Source organism: Arachis ipaensis, chromosome B02 (assembly GCF_000816755.2).
Source record: "Arachis ipaensis cultivar K30076 chromosome B02, Araip1.1, whole genome shotgun sequence".
NCBI lineage: Eukaryota > Viridiplantae > Streptophyta > Magnoliopsida > Fabales > Fabaceae > Arachis > Arachis ipaensis.
In genome coordinates this window covers 3419116-3438946 of record NC_029786.2, presented here as the reverse complement: position 1 = coordinate 3438946, position 19831 = coordinate 3419116, and the positions used below count along the sequence as shown (strand labels likewise).

At 33.6% G+C, this 19831-nt stretch overlaps 2 protein-coding genes across 6 annotated transcripts in view; both read right to left on the bottom strand.

Moving 5' to 3' along the window:
• LOC107623259 overlaps positions 1-12368 on the bottom strand; it is a 16308-nt gene extending 3940 nt beyond the window's left edge. Inside the window, exons 1-9 of one of the 5 annotated variants that reach the window (XM_016325449.2) lie at positions 12211-12368; positions 11934-11980; positions 11495-11557; positions 11238-11368; positions 9628-9736; positions 9193-9537; positions 780-826; positions 344-406; positions 85-217 (exon numbers count right to left, since the gene is read on the bottom strand). In XM_016325449.2, the coding sequence (XP_016180935.2) occupies positions 85-217; positions 344-406; positions 780-826; positions 9193-9537; positions 9628-9736; positions 11238-11288 (748 nt within the window). In that variant the 5' untranslated portion in view covers positions 11289-11368; positions 11495-11557; positions 11934-11980; positions 12211-12368. Of the gene's footprint in view, positions 1-10; positions 218-343; positions 407-779; positions 827-9192; positions 9538-9627; positions 9737-11237; positions 11369-11494; positions 11558-11933; positions 11981-12210 lie in introns of those variants that run through there. The other 4 variants (XM_021115188.1, XM_021115187.1, XM_021115190.1 and 1 more) reach the window with 4 other exon arrangements.
• LOC107626631 (elongation factor G-2, mitochondrial) overlaps positions 18641-19831 on the bottom strand; it is a 9284-nt gene continuing 8093 nt past the window's right edge. Inside the window, exons 8-10 of the mRNA XM_021114430.1 lie at positions 19381-19506; positions 18974-19094; positions 18641-18862 (exon numbers count right to left, since the gene is read on the bottom strand). Of these exons, the coding sequence (XP_020970089.1) occupies positions 18689-18862; positions 18974-19094; positions 19381-19506 (421 nt within the window). The 3' untranslated portion in view covers positions 18641-18688. The remainder of the gene's footprint in view (positions 18863-18973; positions 19095-19380; positions 19507-19831) is intronic.

Genomic DNA, 19831 nt, shown 5'->3' with positions numbered 1-19831 from the left:
GAGTTGTCGCCTTCTCTTAATGCAACAAGGAAACTAAATGAACAAGATATAGCATTAGTTTCAAATAGAACATTTGCTTCATACCATATATAGCTTCCATGTTATTTTCCTTGTAAACACCAAGAGGTGATCCATGGACAGAGAGAAGCATCTCGCCAGGTTTCGGCAGCCTAAGGGTTTTAGGTGTCATCCCAACAGACAAGCGCTGACTACTCACCTGCAAAAGGCAACAAAGCCAAATCAATCACAGCTGTTTAAAAAATAGCCTCAGCAATGAATACTAGAGTTCATAAAATCATCCATAAAAAACAGAAGGTAAAAAATAAATGGAGAAAATACAGACATTGGGAGTCTGAAGAACTTCTTGACTTGTGAGAGTCTGAGCTTCACATGGCTCCTCAAAAACCTATGTAACAGACATTCAATCAATTTATATTATCACAATACATTGCAATCACTAATTAGTTGTTATTTGCAAGCTGTTTAAGTTAGTCATAATAGATTTAGCAGCATATGCAAAGAAACTAGTAATAGAGGTAAGTTCTCTTCCAACAACATGAAACGATCCTAAATGAATAGCAACATTTCTCATTCAAATCAATTCATGGATGCTTCAGCACATGATGGAAATGAGAATGGAAGTGCTATATTAATGCTGTTCTTACACAGCTACCCCAATTTTATGTCGCATCAAGTCCTGCGTAAGTGACCCAAACAAGCCAGCTAGGATGTTACAAAATACAATTAATCAAAGTGCACAGAGAAGATAGAGAACATACAAAGTCCTTAAAATGAAGATTTTCATCACCAAGAAATCCTGTTCTCCATGCCAACAAAGAAGTAAACTAATAGGTATCAACTACAATCTATGCCAAAATGTATAAGAACTATAATATCTATAGTAAAATCGTTCAAAATTGAAGGAAGTCAAACAATTTAAGGGGCATAGAACAATAGTATGTTTCGTGTCACACATTTCCATTTTTTAATTCAATTTAAGAAACTTTAATTCAGATATGAAATGAGTTAAATCAAAAGAGAAAACTAAACATTACCAGTATTGTTAGAGTATTCAAAACCACCAAACTGAGGAACCGAAGAAGGACATTCCGAAGGAAAAGCAATCGAAAGCCTTTAGAACAGAGAAGCATGCAAATCTCTTCCTACACCACCACAGGTCGTGGACATTTTGCTCCCTCTCTCTTTCCACTTCACATCGAATTTCCCATTCCCTTCATCTTTCACAATTGAGAGATTCGGTAAGGTTTCTTTGAAGACCTGCAGCATTGGCTTCCGGAGCTGTTCCTCACTGAATCACGACCGAACCAAACGAAGTTCCATCAACAATCACTCGATGTCAACATCACAAACCACCCTAATTGCACTGATTTGACGCTCCACTGCCACAAACACACAGGTAGAGTTTTAATGAAAACAAATAGTGAAAACTTTATGCTGATCAAGAAATTTGTTATTTGATCTTGCTGTACCTTCAATTTCAAGCTCCTTGAATTGAGGTTGCTGCGTTTGGGTTTTAAGTTCCTTCAATTGAGTTGATTGTTTGACCATTTTCTTCGCTATACGCCTTGGAAATTTTGCCTTTAATATACTAAAAATAATATAGTAAGAAAAAAGGGCTACAATCTCCAATCATAGTTATCAGAACCGAACCGGCAATCCACCCGGTCATATGACCGGTTCACCGGGTCACTGGTTCAACCAGTGAGTTACTGATTCACCCGGTTGACCCGGTCATAATTTAAAAAATATAAAATTATATAAATGAAATTAAAATTACATACTAAAACTTAAAATGCAAGTCTTTACAAACATATTAATAATAATCAAATGTTAATTTTTAGACAACTAATAATGTAAAAAGAGATAATAAACTAGTTTCTAGTACAAAATAATTTCTCTATTTAAATAAACAAGAGCAAGCAAAAGATAACATAATCGATAATCAAGTCCAAGTGATCTTAAAATCGACATATATATCTTCATAGGACAAATTTGGAGCTTGATCAACATTTTCCTCATCTTATGTGCAATACATCATAGAGGTCACATTCAATAATTTTATTGACTTGAAGCTCAATAAAAAAACAAATAAAAATTAAAACTCCTTGATTCTTCATTTCTTTGGCAACCAAATGATTGAAAAGATAAGTGAACATAGACCAAATATGCAGAGGTTGAGCACTAACATTTTGAAAATTAGCAATACTCAACATCTAAAACAGAGAGAACAATTGTACAAAAATAGATATTAACAGTTAATAATTTGTAGAAGCATTGACATTTGCTTATACTATTGTTGTGAAACATGATCATTAATAAACTTCAATACATGGAATTCATGTAAGTTGTTTATGCTATTTTTGCATAACTCATGACATTTGCTTATGTTTTTTTGTGGGAATTAACTTAATATTCTATAGTTTGTGGAAGCTTTCTACTCCTTTTAGTTTCTTTTTTTCAATGGAAACAAGATTTAACAACAATAAAAATTCCATCATTCATTTTAATCAATTCAAAACAAGATACAACTTGGCAAAATTTAACTAAAAAATTTAATAAATAAATTCAGTTTAATACAATAGAGAAGACTCAATCATTCATATAAAAGCTCATGCTTTAGTATCATTTTAACAAAGTGATTACATTGAACAAATAAAAGCTCACACCTCACCATAATTTTAACAAAGATTAGTAACATTTTCAGCAGACAGCAGATTGATCAAAATTTTAACATAATTAACAAAGAATTATCAAAGTTTCAGTATAATTATTTCAATACAGCATAGAAAAAAAACCAAACAGAGTACAGCACAGCAGTAGCAACAGAGTTAATCATTCAACAATAGTGTTAACAGTAGTAAAACCCTAAACACTTCGTTCTCACTTCTGAACAGAGCATAAAAAAAGAAGAACAAGCAATAGCAATGTGCATCGACCTTCGATCTGAGCAGTTGAGTGCGACAGCGAGTAGACGACGGCGAGCAGGACGGCCACCAGACGACGACCACTGTTATTCCTTCTTCTCCACTTCACCACTTCCTCAAAAATTAAAAAGAGCAGCAGCAGAGTAACAAATCTATTTTAACAACACAAAATCAACCATTTAATTTCAATCCACATTCAGAAATCAGTAAATCACTAAACAGAGCATAAAAGCAAGAACCGAAGAAGTGAAAAACCCTGTAAGCCTGTAAGCAGTGCCACTAATTCTACTTCAGTTATCCAGTAACAAATTCTACTTCCAGCAACAACCACATTTATGATAGGTTCAGCATCAAATTCAACTTACAGCTGACAACAAATTCTACTTCTAGAGTTCTAGCAATAAATTCAGCTATGATAACTATGATAACTTTAAGATAGCAACAAAAAAAACAAGAAAATTGAAACAGAAAAAACAGGGAAAACTCACTAACAAATTCAAGGTTCATGATAATCAGTAACAAATTTTAGCATCACGTTCAACTTTTAGCAACAAATTATTTTGGCAACAAAATCAAAGTGCAGTAATGCAGCAACAAAATTGAAACAGAAAGAACAGGGGGAACTCACCAAATCGGTTTGCACGAAGGAATCTGACGGCAAGGCTCAAAGCAAGAAGACGACAACGAAGACCAGCCCACCAGGATCTGTTGCCTCTGTTACCGGCGATGAAGAGCGTAGGGAAGGGAGAGATTGAGACCAGGTGTGAGGCAGAGACCGTGAGAAGCAAGAAGATGACCACTACCACCACCCAAGGGACCAGATGCGGTTCCATTTGCTTCTGCCGCCAGCGAAGCGAGCGCATGGGTATGGGATCGTGACGACGACCAAGGTGAGTGGACGAGGTGAGAGACTGAGAGAGCGACGAGGTGAGGCCGTGAGAGATTGAGAGTGACGACTGTCGAGGTGAGGGGAGAGACGAGAGAGGGACTATTGAGTACTGAGTTCTGACTACCGAGCTAGAGATGGAGAGAGCACAGAGACTAGCTGGGTTGGGGGGTTCTACTCAGACTCTCAGAGTCAAGAGTATCAGATTTGGCATTTGGGCATATGGTTTCATCGAAAGGGAAAGGGGAGGAGGGGGTTATGAAATGATGCCAGACTGGGTTAAATTAACTGGTCGGGTTACCGGGTTTCACAAAAACCCGTCGAGTCGAACCGGGATTCGACCGGGTTTGTTGCACAATCGGTTCAACGAGTGGCTCGGCCCGGCCAGGTGACCGGAGTCAAGCCGAGTTTGATAACTATGTCTACAATAGACCACAAATAAAAACACAAATATCCTAAATAATATAATTTGCAACATCCATGTACAGGTCTCCAACATTCATTAAAAGTTTTCACCTATCGTCATTTTAATCTACATTATTACTTAATAGACCAAAAATTACAGCAGATGGATAGCTTTTTGTCATCTCCCAAAGCAATCACTCAATATTTCCTCACAACATCCTTCATTATTTTCCCTCCATCTTAGGTTATATGTCCATTCCCTTTGTAGCATTTAGCAACATGATACATATATAGAAATATCTTTTAGTCATCACAATATGTTTTTAGATGCCCTTTATATCAATGCATATCTCAACTTTTCTTTCTTACTTATTTCTTTCTCTTTTTTTGCTTAACCCATTTTCTTCCTTAACACCTTTTGATTGTAAACTATTATTTTTTTTAATCTAAAATGGGACAAAAGTTATCCCAGAGATTGTGTTTCTTCAACTTCTCAACTTTTTCAATGAATAATAATATTCTGTGTGATCTGATATATTTCAATTAACAAATTAACATAGACAATAATAAAAGACAAGAATATGGTTAGTTTAACAAGCAGTCATCAATTGCATAGCCATAAAGGAGTCTCATTACATGAATAAAAGATAAATTGAGAATTGCAAACAATCATATGCAAGACACTTATTACATTGTATTTAATGAAGATGGATTAGTGAACCTAAATGGTAAGGCAAACCGAAGCAAACTAAGGCCTTCATTCTTCCATTTGTCTTTAATTAAATTCAAATGACAAGCAGATTAAGGCCCCAAAATGTTAACTAGTTCATTCTTTTATAAAGCAACAAGGTTTAATCATACACAAGCAAATTAAGGCTCTATTTTGAAAGAACACATCACAAATATTAAAAAGCTCTCACTGAATTGAATAAAGTTTAATTACACTGTATTTTTATCTTATAAAAAGACAACCCAGAACTAACCTAATAAAAAAGATAGATGAACAAAGAAATTTAAAAATACAACTAATCCATATTCTTAACTGATCAACTCGTCAATATTCAATAATCAATTAATCAAAAATCAAGAGATGCACAAAAAAATAGAAGAAGAAACACGCTATCAATGTCCATTCCATTAAGCAAATTCTAGTGCCAAAGTTCTATCATTCCAGAAAATGACACAAAACAATCATACAAAATACCATAGTTTAAAAATAAATAAATTCAATTCATAGAGGAAGAGAAAAAAAACAAATATTTAGATAAAATAAAATAAGAGACACAAATTTAGGTTCCAAAATGAGAAATGACAACAAATAGAAGATGAAGAAAGAGAACGCATACCTAATTTTCTGAAGGAAGGAGACATTTGTTGCAGTGCTGGCAGCAGAGTTTGCAGGCGGCAGCCGAGGCTGCTAGTGGATAGAACAACGGCGGTGTGCGTAGAGAAAGTAAAAGGTTGGAGAGAGAGTACATAGTAGAGAGCAGATCGGCATCAAGCTCAAAGGTTGCAGCCTCAACAGCAACAGCAACAATGTACAATGAAGAGATCGGAGGGATGCTGAAGAAAGAAATGGCTGCCGTTATGGTCTATGACAGAGCGGGAGACTGAGGGGCTGTGGAAGAAGAAGATTGGGGATTTGAAAGTAGTGGATATTGTTGGGTAAGCAAAGAGAAAATGGGATGTCATAGTCGTTGGGGTATTTTTTGGGGGGTTTGCCACTCATGTATTAATTTGAAATCTTTAGATTTTTCATTTTTGTTAATAGTTCATTAGTTTAACAATATTTTTTTATATTTAAAGATAAAATTAAAAATATGATTAAAAATCAAATATTTAAAATTTAAACAATAAAATTTAAGTGGCTAAATTGGAATAATTTAAAATAGTTTGAATACTTTAACAATAAACTATGTCAAAATATGATAAATTAGAGGATGAGAGATTGAGTGTGACTAATTTACATCTTATATATGTATATGTTATAAAAATATGTTATAGATGGGTATTAAAACAAGGACCTCTCACTTGGTGAAAAATCCTAGAAAAATCCTAAAAAATCCTAAAAAAATCTTAGAAAACCTTAAAATATCCTGGAAAACCCTAGAAAATACAAAAAAAAAACCTAGAAAACTTTAGAAAAACACTAGAGAACACTAGAAACCCCTAGAAAAACCCTGGAAAACAATAGAAAAATCCTAAAAAATCTAAAAAATTCTGAAAATCTTAAAAACCATAAAAAAAAACCTTAGAAAACCCTAAAGCCCTAGAAAAAACCTAGTAAACACTAAAAAATCCTAGAAAAATCCTAAAAAACTTAGAAAACCCTAGAAAATCCTAGAAAACTCTAGATAACACTAGAAAAACCTAGAAAAAACCTAGAAAATCCTAGAGAATTCTAAAAAACACTAAAGAACCCTAGAATACCCTAAAAAATCCTAAAAAACCCTAGAAAATTCTAAAAAAACCGAAGTATCCTAACAAACCCTAAAAAACTCTAGAAAATCCAAGAAAAACCCTAAAAACTCTAGAAAACCCTAGATAATCCTATAAAAATCTAGAAAATCCTAGAAGAATCTTAGAAAACCCTACAAAATCCTAAAAAACCCTAGATAACCCTAGAAAACTTTAAAAAAAATCCTAGAAAATCCAAGAAAACAATAGAAAAATCCTAAACCTTCGAAAAATCTAGAAAACCCTAGAAAAATCCTAAAAAACCCTAAAAACCATAAAAAAATCTAAAAAAAACTAAAAACCCTAGAAAATCGTAGAAAACCCTAGAAAAATCCAAAAAATCATAGAAAACCTTAGAAACCCTAGAAAACCCTAGAAAAATCCTAAAAAACCCTAGAAAACTCTAGATAACCCTAGAAAAACTTAAAAATTCTAGAAAATTCTAGAAGATCCTTGAAAACCCTAGAAAATTCCAAAAAATCCTAGATAACACTAGAAAAACACTAGATAACCCTAGAAGATCCTAAAAAACCCTAGAAAACCCTACAAAACCCTAGATAACCTTAGAAAATCCTAGAAAAACCCTAGAAAACTCTAGAAAACCCTAAAATCACCCTAAAAATCCTAGAAAAATCCTAAAAAACCCTAAAAACTCCTAGAAAAACTCTAGAAAATCCTTAAAACCCTAAAAATCCTAAAAACCCTAGATAACCCTAGAAAAATCTAGAAATCCTAGAAACCCCTAAAAAATCCAAGAAATTCTAGAAAACCCTAGAAAACCTTAAAAATCCTAAAAATCATAAAAAATCCTAAAAATCCTAGAAAATCCTAGAAAAACCTAGAAAACACCAGATAACCCTAGAAAACCAAAGAAAATTCTAGTAAAATCCTAGAAAATCCTAGATAACCTTAGAAAATTTTAGAAAACCTTAGAAAACCCTAAAAAACCCTAGAAAAACCTAGAAAACCCTAAAAAATCCTAGAAAACCCTAGATAACCCTGAAAAATCATAAACAACCCTAGAAAATTCTGGGTAACATAGAAAACCCTAAAAAAACTAGAAAATCCTAGAAACTCCTAAAAACCCTAGAAAACCTTAGATCACCCTAGAAAACCCTAAAAAATCCTAAAAATCCTAGAAAACCCTAAAAATCCTAGAAAACCCTAAAAATCCCCCTAAAAATCGTAGAAAATACTAGAAAACCCTAGAAACATCTAGAAAATCCTAGAAAAATCTTAAAAAAACCCTAAAAACCATAAAAATGCTAGAAAACCCTAAATACGCTAGAAAACCCAAGAAAAACCTAGAAAATCTTAGAAAAACCTAGAAAATCCTAGAAAACCCAAGAAATTCCTAAAAAGCCCTATAAAAACCTTAGATAATCCTAGAAAATCCAAGATAACCGTAGAAAATTCTAGAAAATCCTAAAAAAACTCTGGAAAATCTTAGATAACCCTAGAAAAACCTAGAAAAATGAACAAGATATAGCAATAGTTTCAATTAGAACATTTGCTTTATACCATATATAGCTTCCATGTTATTTTCCTTGTAAACACCAAGAGGTGATCCATGGACAGAGAAGTATCTCACCAGGTTTCGGTAGCCTAAAGGTCTTGGGTGTCATCCCAACAGACAAGTGCTGACTACTCACCTGCAAAAGGTAACAAAGCCAAATCAATCACAGCTGTTTAAAAAATAGCCTCAAAAATGAATAGTAGAGTTCATAAAGTCATCCATAAAAAACAGAAGGTAAAAAATAAAAGGAGAAAATACAGACATTGGGAGTATGAAGACCTTCTTGACTTGTGAGAGTCTGAGCTTCACATGGCTCCTCAAAAACCTATGTAACAAATATTCAATCAATTCATATTATCACAATACGTTAAAATTACTAATTAGTTGTTATTTGCAAGCTGATTAAGTTAGTCATAATAGATTTAGCAACGTATGTAAAGAAACAAGTAATAGAGGTAAGTTCTCTTCCATCTGTACATGAAACGATCCTAAATGAATAACAACATTTCTCATTCAAATCAATTCATGGATGCTTCAGCACATGATGGAAATGAGAATGGAAGTGCTATATTAATGCCGCTCCTACACAGCTACCCCAATTTTATGTCGCACCAAGTCCTGCGTAAGTGACCCAAACAAGCCAGCTAAGGATGTTACAAAATACAATTAATTAAAGTGCACAGAGAAGATAGAGAACATACAAAGTCCTTAAAATAAAGATTTTCATCACCAAGAAATCATGTGTCAACAAAGAAGTAAACTAACAAGTATAAACTATAATATATGCCAAAATGTATAAGAACTATAATATCTGTAGTAAAATCATTTAAAATTGAAGGAAGTCAAACAATTTAAGGGGCATAGAACAATAGTAAAATCATTTATAATATCTGTTGTCACACATTTCCATTTTTTAATTCAATTTAAGAAACTTTAATTCAGATATGAAATGAGTTAAATTGAAAGAGAAAACTAAACATTACCAGTATTGCTAGAGTATTCAAAACCACCAAACTGAGGAACCGATGAAGGACATTCCGAAGGAAAAGCAATCGAAAGCCTCTGGAACAGAGAAGCGTGCAAATCTCTTCCTACACCACCACAGGTCGTGGACATTTTGCTCCCTCTCTCTTTCCACTTCACATCGAATTTCCCATTCCCTTCATCTTTCACAATTGAGAGATTCGGTAAGATTTGTTCGAAGACCTGCAGCATTGGCTTCCGGAGCTGTTCCTCACTGAAACACGACCGAACCAAACGAAGTTCCATCAACAATCGCTCGATGTCAACATCACGAACCACCCTAATTGCACTGATTTGACGCTCCACTGCCACAAACACACAGATAGAGTTTTAATGAAAATAAATAGTGAAAACTTTATGCTGATCAAGAAATTTGTTATTTGATTTTGCTATACCTTCGATTTCAAGCTCCTTGAATTGAGGTTGTTGCGTTTCGGTTTTAAGTTCCTTCAATTGAGTTGATTGTTTGACCATTTTCTTCGCTCTATGCCTTGGAAATTTTGCCTTTAATATACTAAAATTAACACTAGAAAACTCTAAAAAATCTTGGAAAATCCTAAAAAATCCAGGAAAATCCTAGAAAACTCTACAAAACCCTAAAAAAACCGAAGTATCCTAACAAACCCTAAAAACCCGAGAAAATCTAAGAAAAACCCTAAAAAATTCTACAAATTCATAGAAAACCCTAGAAAACCCTTGATAACCCTAGAAAATTTTAGAAAAACCCCAGAAAATTCTAGAAAAACCCTAGAAAACAATAGAAAAATCCTAGAAAACCCTAGAAATATCTAGAAAACCCTAGAAAAATCCTAAAAAAATCCTAAAAACCATAAAAAACACCCTAAAAAACTAAAAACCCTAGAAAATCGTAGAAAACCCTAGAAAAACCTAGACAATCCTAGAAAACCTTAAAAACCCTAGAAAATCATAGAAAAATCCTAAAAAACTCTAGAAAACCCTAGATAACCCTAGAAAAACCTAAAAGTCCTAGAGAATCCTAGAAGATCCTAGCTAGAAAACCCAAGAAAATCCTCGAAAACCCTAGATAATACTAGAAAAATCCTAGAAAAACCCTAGATAACCCTAGAAAATCCTAAAAAATCTTAGAGAACCCTAGATAACCTTAGAAAACCCAAGAAAAAACCTAGAAAACTCTAGAAAACCCTAGAATAACCCTAAAAAATCCTAGAAAAATCCTAGAAAACCCTAAAAACTCCTAGAAAAACTTTACAAAACCCTAAAAACCCTAAGAATCCTAAAAACCCTAAAAAATCCATGAGAATTCTAGAAACTCCTAGAAAAATCCTAAAAACCCTAAAAACCATAAAAAATCTTAAAAACCCTAGAAAATCCTAGATAAACCTAGAAAACCAAAGAAAACCCTAGAAAGACCCTAGAAAATCCTAGATAACCTAAAAAAATTCTAGAAAACCTTAGATAACCCTAGAAAATCCTGGAAAATCCTAAAAAATCCTAGAAAACTCAGATAACCCTAAAAAATCCTAAAAAACCCTAGAAAATTCTAGGTAACCCTAGAAAACCCTAAAAAAATTTAGAAAATCCTAAAAACCCTAGAAAACCTTAGATCACATTAGAAAACCTTAAAAAATCCTAAAAATCCTAGAAAACCCTAAAAACCCCTAAAATTCCTAGAAACCCTAGAAAATCTTAGAAAAACCCTAGAAAATCCTTGAAAATCCTAGAAAAACACTAGAAAAACCTAGAAAACAATAGCAAGCCCTAGAAAAATCTAGAAAATCCTAGAAAAATCTTAAAAAACCCTAAAAATCATAAAAATGCTAGAAAACCCTAAATACGCTAGAAAACCCAAGAAAAAACTATAAAACCCTAGAAAAAATCAAAGAAAACCCTAAAAAGCCCTAGAAAACCTTAGATAACCAAAGAAAACCCTAAAAAACTCTGGAAAACCTTGGATAACTCTAGAAAATCCTAGAAAAATGAACAAGATATAGCAATAGTTTCAATTAGAACATTTGCTTTATACCATATATAGCTTCCATGTTATTTTCCTTGTAAACACCAAAACGTGATCCATGGACAGAGAAGCGTCTCGCCAGGTTTCGGCAGCCTAAAGGTCTTGGGTGTCATCCCAACAGACAAGCGCTGACTACTCACCTGCAAAAGGTAACAAAGCCAAATCAATCACAGCTGTTTAAAAAATAGCCTCAGCAATGAATACTAGAGTTCATAAAGTCATCCATAAAAAACAGATGGTAAAAAATAAAAGGAGAAAATACAGACATTAGGAGTCTAAAGACCTTCTTGACTTGTGAGAGTTTGAGCTTCACATGGCTCCTCAAAAACCTATGTAACAAATATTCAATCAATTCATATTATCACAATGCATTGCAATCACTAATTAGTTGTTATTTGCAACCTGATTAAGTTAGTCATAATATATTTAGCAGCGTATGCAAAGAAACTAGTAATAGAGGTAAGTTCTCTTCCATCTGTACATGAAACGATCCTAAATGAATAGCAACATTTCTCATTCAAATCAATTCATGGATGCTTCAGCACATGATGGAAATAAGAATGGAAGTGCTATATTAATGCTGCTCCTACACAGCTACCCCAATTTTATGTCGCATCAAGTCCTGCATAAATGACCCAAACAAGCCATCTAAGGATGTTACAAAATACAATTAATCAAAGTGCACAGAGAAGATAGAGAACATACAAAGTCCTTAAAATGAAGATTCTCATCACCAAGAAATCATGTTCTCCCTATCAACAAAGAAATAAACTAACAGGTATAAATTACAATCTATGCCAAAATGTATAAGAACTATAATATCTATAGTAAAATCGTTCAAAATTGAAGGAAGTCAAACATTTTAAGGGGCATAGAACAATAGTATGTTTCGTAACACACATTTCCATTTTTTTAATTCAATTTAAGAAACTTTAATTCAGATATGAATTGAGTTAAATCGAAAGAGAAAACAAAACACTACCAGTATTGTTAGAGTATTCAAAACCACCAAACTGAGGAATCGAAGAAGGATATTCCGAAGGAAAAGCAATCGAAAGCCTCTGGAATAGAGAAGCATGCAAATCTCTTCCTACACCACCACAGGTCGTGGACACTCTGCTCCCTCTCTCTTTCCATTTCAAATCGCCCTAAAAAATCTATGAGAATTCTAGAAACCCCTAGAAAAACCCTAAAAATCCTAAAAACCATAAAAAATCTTTAAAACTCTAGAAAATCCTAGAAAAAACCTAGAAAACCCTAGGTAACCCTAGAAAACCAAAGAAAACCCTAGAAAGACCCTAGAAAATCCTAGATAACGTTAGAAAATTTTAGAAAACCTTAGATAACCCTAGAAAACCCTATAAAAATCCTAGAAAATCCTAAAAAATCATAGAAAATCCAGATAACCCTGAAAAATCCTAAAAAACTCTAGAAAATTCTAGGTAACCCTAGAAAACCCTAGAAAAATTTAGAAAACCCTAAAAACCCCTAAAAACCCTAGAAAACTTTAGATTACCCTAGAAAATCTTAAAAAACCTAAAAATCTTAGAAAACCCTAAAAACCCCTAAAATTCCTAGAAAACCCTAGAAAATCTTAGAAAAACCCTAGAAAACCTTAGATTACCCTAGAAAACCTTAAAAAACCTAAAAATCTTAGAAAAACCCTAGAAAATCCTTGAAAATTCTAGAAAAACCTAGAAAATAATAGAAAGCCCTAGAAAAATCTAGAAAATCCTAGAAAAATATTAAAAAACCCTAAAAACCATAAAAATGCTAGAAAACCCTAAATACGCTAGAAAATTCAAGAAGAAAATCCTTGAAAATTCTAGAAAAACACTAGAAAAACCTAGAAAATAATAGAAAGCCCTAGAAAAATCTAGAAAATCCTAGAAAAATATTAAAAAACCCTAAAAACCATAAAAATGCTAGAAAACCCTAAATACGCTAGAAAATTCAAGAAAAACCTATAAAACCCTAGAAAAAACCTAAGAAAACCCTAAAAAGCCCTTGAAAACCTTAGATAACCCTAGAAAATCCTAGATAACTCTAGAAAACACTAAAAAAAAGCCTCTGGAATAGAGAAGCATGCAAATCTCTTCCTACACCACCACAGGTCGTGGACACTCTGCTCCCTCTCTCTTTCCATTTCACATCGAATTTCCCATTCCCTTCATCTTTCACAATTGAGAGATTCGTTAAGGTTTCTTTGAAGACCTGCAGCATTGGCTTCCAGATCTGTTCCTCACTGAAACACGATCGAACCAAACGAAGTTCCATCAACAATCGCTCGATGTCAACATCACGAACCACCCTAATTGCACTGATTTGACGCTCCACTGCCACAAACACACAGGTAGAGTTTTAATGAAAATAAATAGTGAAAACTTTATGCTGATCAAGAAATTTGTTATTTGATTTTGCTGTACCTTCGATTTCAAGCTCCTTGAATTGAGGTTGTTGCGTTTCGATTTTAGGTTCCTTCAATTAAGTTGATTGTTTGACCCTTTTCTTTGCTCTACGCTTGGAAATTTTGCCTTTAATATACTAAAATTAACCCTAGAAAAATCCTAGAAAATAATAGAAAAACACTAGAAAACCCAAGAAAATTCTAGAAAAACCTTAAAAAACTTTAAAAACCATAAAAAAAACTTTAAAAAACGCTAAAACCCTAGAACACCCTTGAAACCCCTAGAAAATCTTAGAAAACCCTAAAATCACTAAAGAATCCTAGAAAACCCTAAAAACCATAAAAAAAACCCTATAACACCTTAAAACCCCTAGAAAACCCTAGAAAATCTTATAAAACCCTAAAAAACCCCTAGAAAATCCTAGAGATCCTTGGTTTTCTAGGATTTTTTAGGATTTTTTAAGAGTTTTCTAGGATTTTTTAGGATTTTTTAGGGTTTTTTTAGGGTTTTGCACTAAGTGAGAGATCCTTGGTTTAATACCCACCTATAACATATTTTTATAACATATACATATATAGGATGTAAGTTAGTCACTCTCAATTTCCAATCCTCTAATTTGTCATATTTTGACATAGTTTATTTGTAAGGTATTCAAACAATTTTAATTTATTCCAATTTAGCCTCTTAAATTTTATTGTTTAAATTTGAAATATTTGATTTTTAATCATAATTTTAATTTGATCTTTAAATATAAAGAAATATTGTCAAACTAATAAACTATTAACAAAAATAAAAAATATAAAAATTTCAAATTAATACATGAGTGACAAACCCCCAAAAAAATACCCCAACGACTATGACATCCCATTTTCTCTTTGCTTACCCAATAATACCCACTACTTTCAAATCTCCAATATTCTTCTTCCACAGCCCCTCAGTCTCCCACCCTGTCATAGACCAGAACGGCAACCACTTCTTTCTCCAGCATCCCTCTGATCTCTTCATTGTACACCGCTACTATTGCTGTTGAGGCTGCAACCTTTGAGCTCGATGCCGATCTGCTCATTTCTTCTCTCTTCGCTGCTGCTGTGCTCTCTACTATGTACTCCCTCTCCAACCTTTTGCTTTCTCTACGCACACCGCCGCTATTCTATCCACTAGCAGCCTCCGCCGCCGCCTGCAAACTCTGCTGCCAGCACTGCAACGAACGTCTCCTTCCTTCAGAAAATTAGGTATGCGTTCTCCTTCTTTATCTTCTATTTGTTGTCATTTCTCAATTTGAAACCTAAATTTGTGTCTCTTGTTTGATTTTATCTAAATATTTTTCCTCTTGCTCTGTGAATTGAATTTATTTATTTTTAACCTATGGTATTTTGTATGATTGTTTTGTGTCATTTTCTCGAATGATAGAGCTTTGGCACTAGAATTTGCTTAATGAAATGGACATTGATGACGTATTTTTTCTTCTACTTTTCTGTGCATATCTTGATTTTTGATTAATTGATTATTGAATATTGATGACTTGATTAGTTAAGAATATGGATTAGTTCAATTTTTAAATTTCTTTGTTCATCTATCTTTTTTATTAGGTTAGTTCTAGATTGCCTCTTTATGAGATTAAAATATAGTGTGATTAAACTTTATTCAATTTAGTTAGAGCTTTTTAATATTTGTGATGTGTTCTTCCCAAATAGAGGCTTAATTTGCTTGTGTATGATTAAACCTTGCTGCTTTATAAAAGAATGAACTAGTTAACATTTTAGGGACTTAATTTGCTTGTCATTTGAATTTAATTAAAGAAAAATGGAAGAATGAAGGCCTTAGTTTGCTTCGGTTTTGCTTACCATTTAGGTTCACTAATCGATCTTCATTAAATACAATTTAATAAGTGTCTTGCATATGAATGTTTGCGATTCTCAATTTATCCTTTATTCACGTAATGCAACTCCTTTATGGTTATGCAATTGATGACTGCTTGTTAGACCAACCATATTTCTGTTTTTTATTATTGTCTATATTAATTTGTTAATTGAAATATATCAGACCACAGAATATTATTATTCATTGAAAAAGTTGAGAAGTTCAAGAAACACAATCTCTGGGATCACTTTCGTCCCATTTTGGATTAAAAAAAAATTAACAATTTACAATCAAAAGATATCAAGGAAGAAAATGAGTTAAGCAAAAAGAGAGAAAGAAATAAAAAGAGAAAGAAAGAAGGAAGAAAGAAAAGTTGAGTATGCATTGATATAAAGGGCATCTAAAAACATATTGTGATGACTAAAAGATATCTCTATATATGTATCATGTTGCTAAATGCTACAAAGGGAATGGACATATAACATAAGATGGAGGAAAAAATAATAAAGGATGTTGTGAGGAAATATCGAGTGATTGCTTTGGGAGGTGACAAAAAGCTATCCACCTGCTGTAATTTTTGGTCTATTAAGTAATAATGTAGATTAAAATGGCGATAGTTGAAAACTTTTAATGAATGTTAGAGACCTGTACATGAATGTTGCAAATTATATTATGTAGGATATTTGTATCTTTATTTGTGGTCTATTGTAGACATATTTATCAAATCCGGCTTGATCTTGCCGGTTCGACCGAAAACTCGGTCACCCGGTTACTTGGTCGGGCCAAGCCACTCGTTGAACTGGTTGTGCAACAGACCAGGTCGAACCCGGTTCGACCAAACGGGTTTTCGTGAAATGAGTTAAGCAAAAAGAGAGAAAGAAATAAAAAGAGAAAGAAAGAAGGAAGAAAGCAAAGTTGAGATATGCATTGATATAAAGGGCATCTAAAAACATATTGTGATGACTAAAAGATATCTCTATATATGTATCATGTTGCTAAATGCTACAAAGAGAATGGACATATAACATAAGATGGAGGAAAAAATAATAAAGGATGTTGTGAGGAAATATCGAGTGATTGCTTTGGGAGGTGACAAAAAGCTATCCACCTGTTATAATTTTTGGTCTATTAAGTAATAATGTAGATTAAAATGGCGATAGTTGAAAACTTTTAATGAATGTTGGAGACCTATACATGAATGTTGCAAATTATATTATGTATGATATTTGTATCTTTATTTGTGGTCTATTGTAGACATATTTATCAAATCCGGCTTGATCTTGCCGGTTCGACCGAAAACTCGATCACCCGGTTACTTGGTCGGGCCAAGCCACTCGTTGAACTGGTTGTGCAACAGACCAGGTCGAACCCGGTTCGACCAAACGGGTTTTCGTGAAATCCGATGACCCGGCCGGTTAATTTAACCCGATCCGGGTCTTTTTTATTTTTTTTCCTTCCTAATACTTGAAACGACGTCCTTTCATAACCCCCCTCCTAACCTTTCCCTTTAGATGAAACCCTATGCCCAAATGCCAAATCTGAGACTCTTGACTCTGAGAGTCTAAGTAAAACCCCCCTAACCCAGCCAGTCTCTGTGCTCTCTCCATCTCTAGCTCGGCAGTCGGAACTCAATACTCAGTAGTCCCTTTCTCGTCTCTCCCCTCACCTCGACAGTCGTCACTCTCAGTCTCTCACGGCCTCACCTCGTCGCTCTCTCGGTCTCTCACCTCGTCCACTCACCTTGGTCGTCGTCGCGGTCCCGTGCCCCGGTGTTCGCTCCGTTGGCGACAGAAGCAGACGGAACCGCATCTGGTCCCTCGGGTAGTGGTGGTGGTCATCTTCTTGCTTCTCACGGTCTCTGTCTTGCACCTGGTCTCGATCTCTCCCTTCCCTGCGCTCTTCGTCGCCGGTAATAGAGGCAACAGGTCCCGGTGGACTGGTCTTCGTTGTCGTCTTCTTGCTTCGAGCCTTGCCGTTAGCTTCTCCCTCACCATCAGCTTCTCCTTCGCCGTCAGATTCCTTCGTGCAACCCGATTTGGTGAGTTCCCCCTATTCTTTCTGTTTTAATTTTGTTGCTGAAAACCGAATATGTTGCTGAAATTGGTGAGTTCCCCCTATTCTTTCTGTTTTAATTTTGTTGCTGAAAACCGAATATGTTGCTGAAATTTGTTACTGATTATCATGAACCTTGAATTTATTAGTGAGTTTTCCCTGTTCTTTCTGTTTCAATTTTCTTGTTTTTTTTTTGTTGCTGCCTGAAAGTTATCATAGTTATCATACAATGTAACTAGTTTCTTGTATCTCTCTCTTCAAACTCTTCTTTTTCAAACTCTTCTTTCTCCTATTCTGATGTCTTGCATAACATCATAATGCAGTGTTTCTTATGAAAGATATAGATGCAAATCAAAATGAGAAAAATGTTGATCAAGCTCTAAATTTGTCCTATAAAGATATAAATTTCAATTTTAAGATCACTTGGACTTGATTATCAATTATGTTATCTTTTAATTGCTCTTGTTTATTTAAATAGAGAAAGTATTTTGTATTAAAAACTAATTTATTATCTTTTTTTGCATCATTAGTTGTCTAAAAATTAACATTTGATTATTATTATTATATTTGTAAAGACTTACATTTTAAGTCTTAGTATGTAATTTTAATTTTATTTATATAATTTATATTTTTTAAATTATAACCGGATCAACCGGATAAACCAGTGACCCACCAGTTGATTCAGTAATCGGGTCACCTGGTCATTTGGTTATGATAACTATGATTAATATTATATTAAAGTGTGTTTATGTATCGATTAGGATATACTAGAATTAATTAAGATCAATTAGGACTCATCATGTTCTTCTTTATTATATATTATAATTATGAGTAATAATTAATTAGTGTATATAAATCTAAAAATTGAGGAGTTCATTAACCTTTTTCACATTATAATCACCGTCTAAAAGTGGTATCAGAGGCAAAGCATAGGTTTTGTCAGTTTTTTTCTCAAAAAGCATTCTGTCAGTTTTTCTAACCACTAATTAAGATGACTTAAAAACTTTTAACCTAAATTAAAATTTAATAAAAAAAAAAATCTGACATCGTATACCATAGATAAAAATATCATAAATAAACCAATATCAAAGATAGAATAAAATAAACCAATATCATAAACCAATACCATAGATAAAAATATCATAAATAAACCAATATCATAAATAAACCATTTGAAAAGAGAAACAAGGATAGAATAAAATAAGAACCCCACTTGTTAATGTCACCAGCAACAGCTCCTTGGAATTCTGTTGGTACTTTCAGCTCAACAAGCATAACAGGTTCTAATATAAATGGCCTGGAAGCTGTATAGCACTGATACAAATATCAAAGAATATGGTCATTACTATGAGAACAAAACTATGGACAATATTATCAGGATGATATGTGCAATGTTATGAATATGGATGCAGAATTGTAAAGAACCTGTCTGAAAGCATAGATAGAAGCCAACTTAAATGCAAGTTCACTAGAATCAACGGCATGAGCAGCACCATCTGTCAAGACAACTCTAAGATTTTCGACAGGATGTCCAATTAAAGCCCCCCTGTATGAAAGCAACATTACGTTACCATAAAATGAGTATTGTAATACTATCATGGCTGAATCGCATAATAAAATTGATGTTTCGTAAATATGCCAATGAATGAACTTTGGCTTCCTCAATATTACATTCTTAGTCCCCATAAATTACTTTTGAATGCTCACTTATTCCATCATTACATTTTTCGGTGGTCTTTATTACATTCATGGGGAATAAGATAATATATGTTGAACGACAATTAGACTTAAAGTAGAAATCACAAATAAGCAATGATGAAAATTTCACTCACGAGTTGGCGGCTTCCTTAAAACCTTTTTCAATTGCAGGGATAAAACCTGATGGAATAGCTTGCCCAACAAGGAGGTTTTCAAATTCGAATTTAGTTGGTGATCCTGCCCGAAGTGGTTCAATATACCTGCAAACATAGAACATAGTGAATTCACTAAGCATCAAGAAACAAAAGGTGATTAGGGATAAGTTGGAACATCACAAATTCACAATCAGCTGCTATCATAAAGTAAGATATACTTTATACGGAAGCCATTAGCCCAGAACCAGAACCAGAACCACAGCAAAGAGAAGAAGGCTTTATCCAATTTGTTTTAAATCTAAGGATTATTACACTTTTATTGAGAAAAGAAAAAGGATATTTATACACATGGAGAAGTCTGGAAGTAAATGAAAATCCCTTTCTAAAATTTGATTGCCCTTGAATACCAGCAATTTTCTGTTCCTAAGAG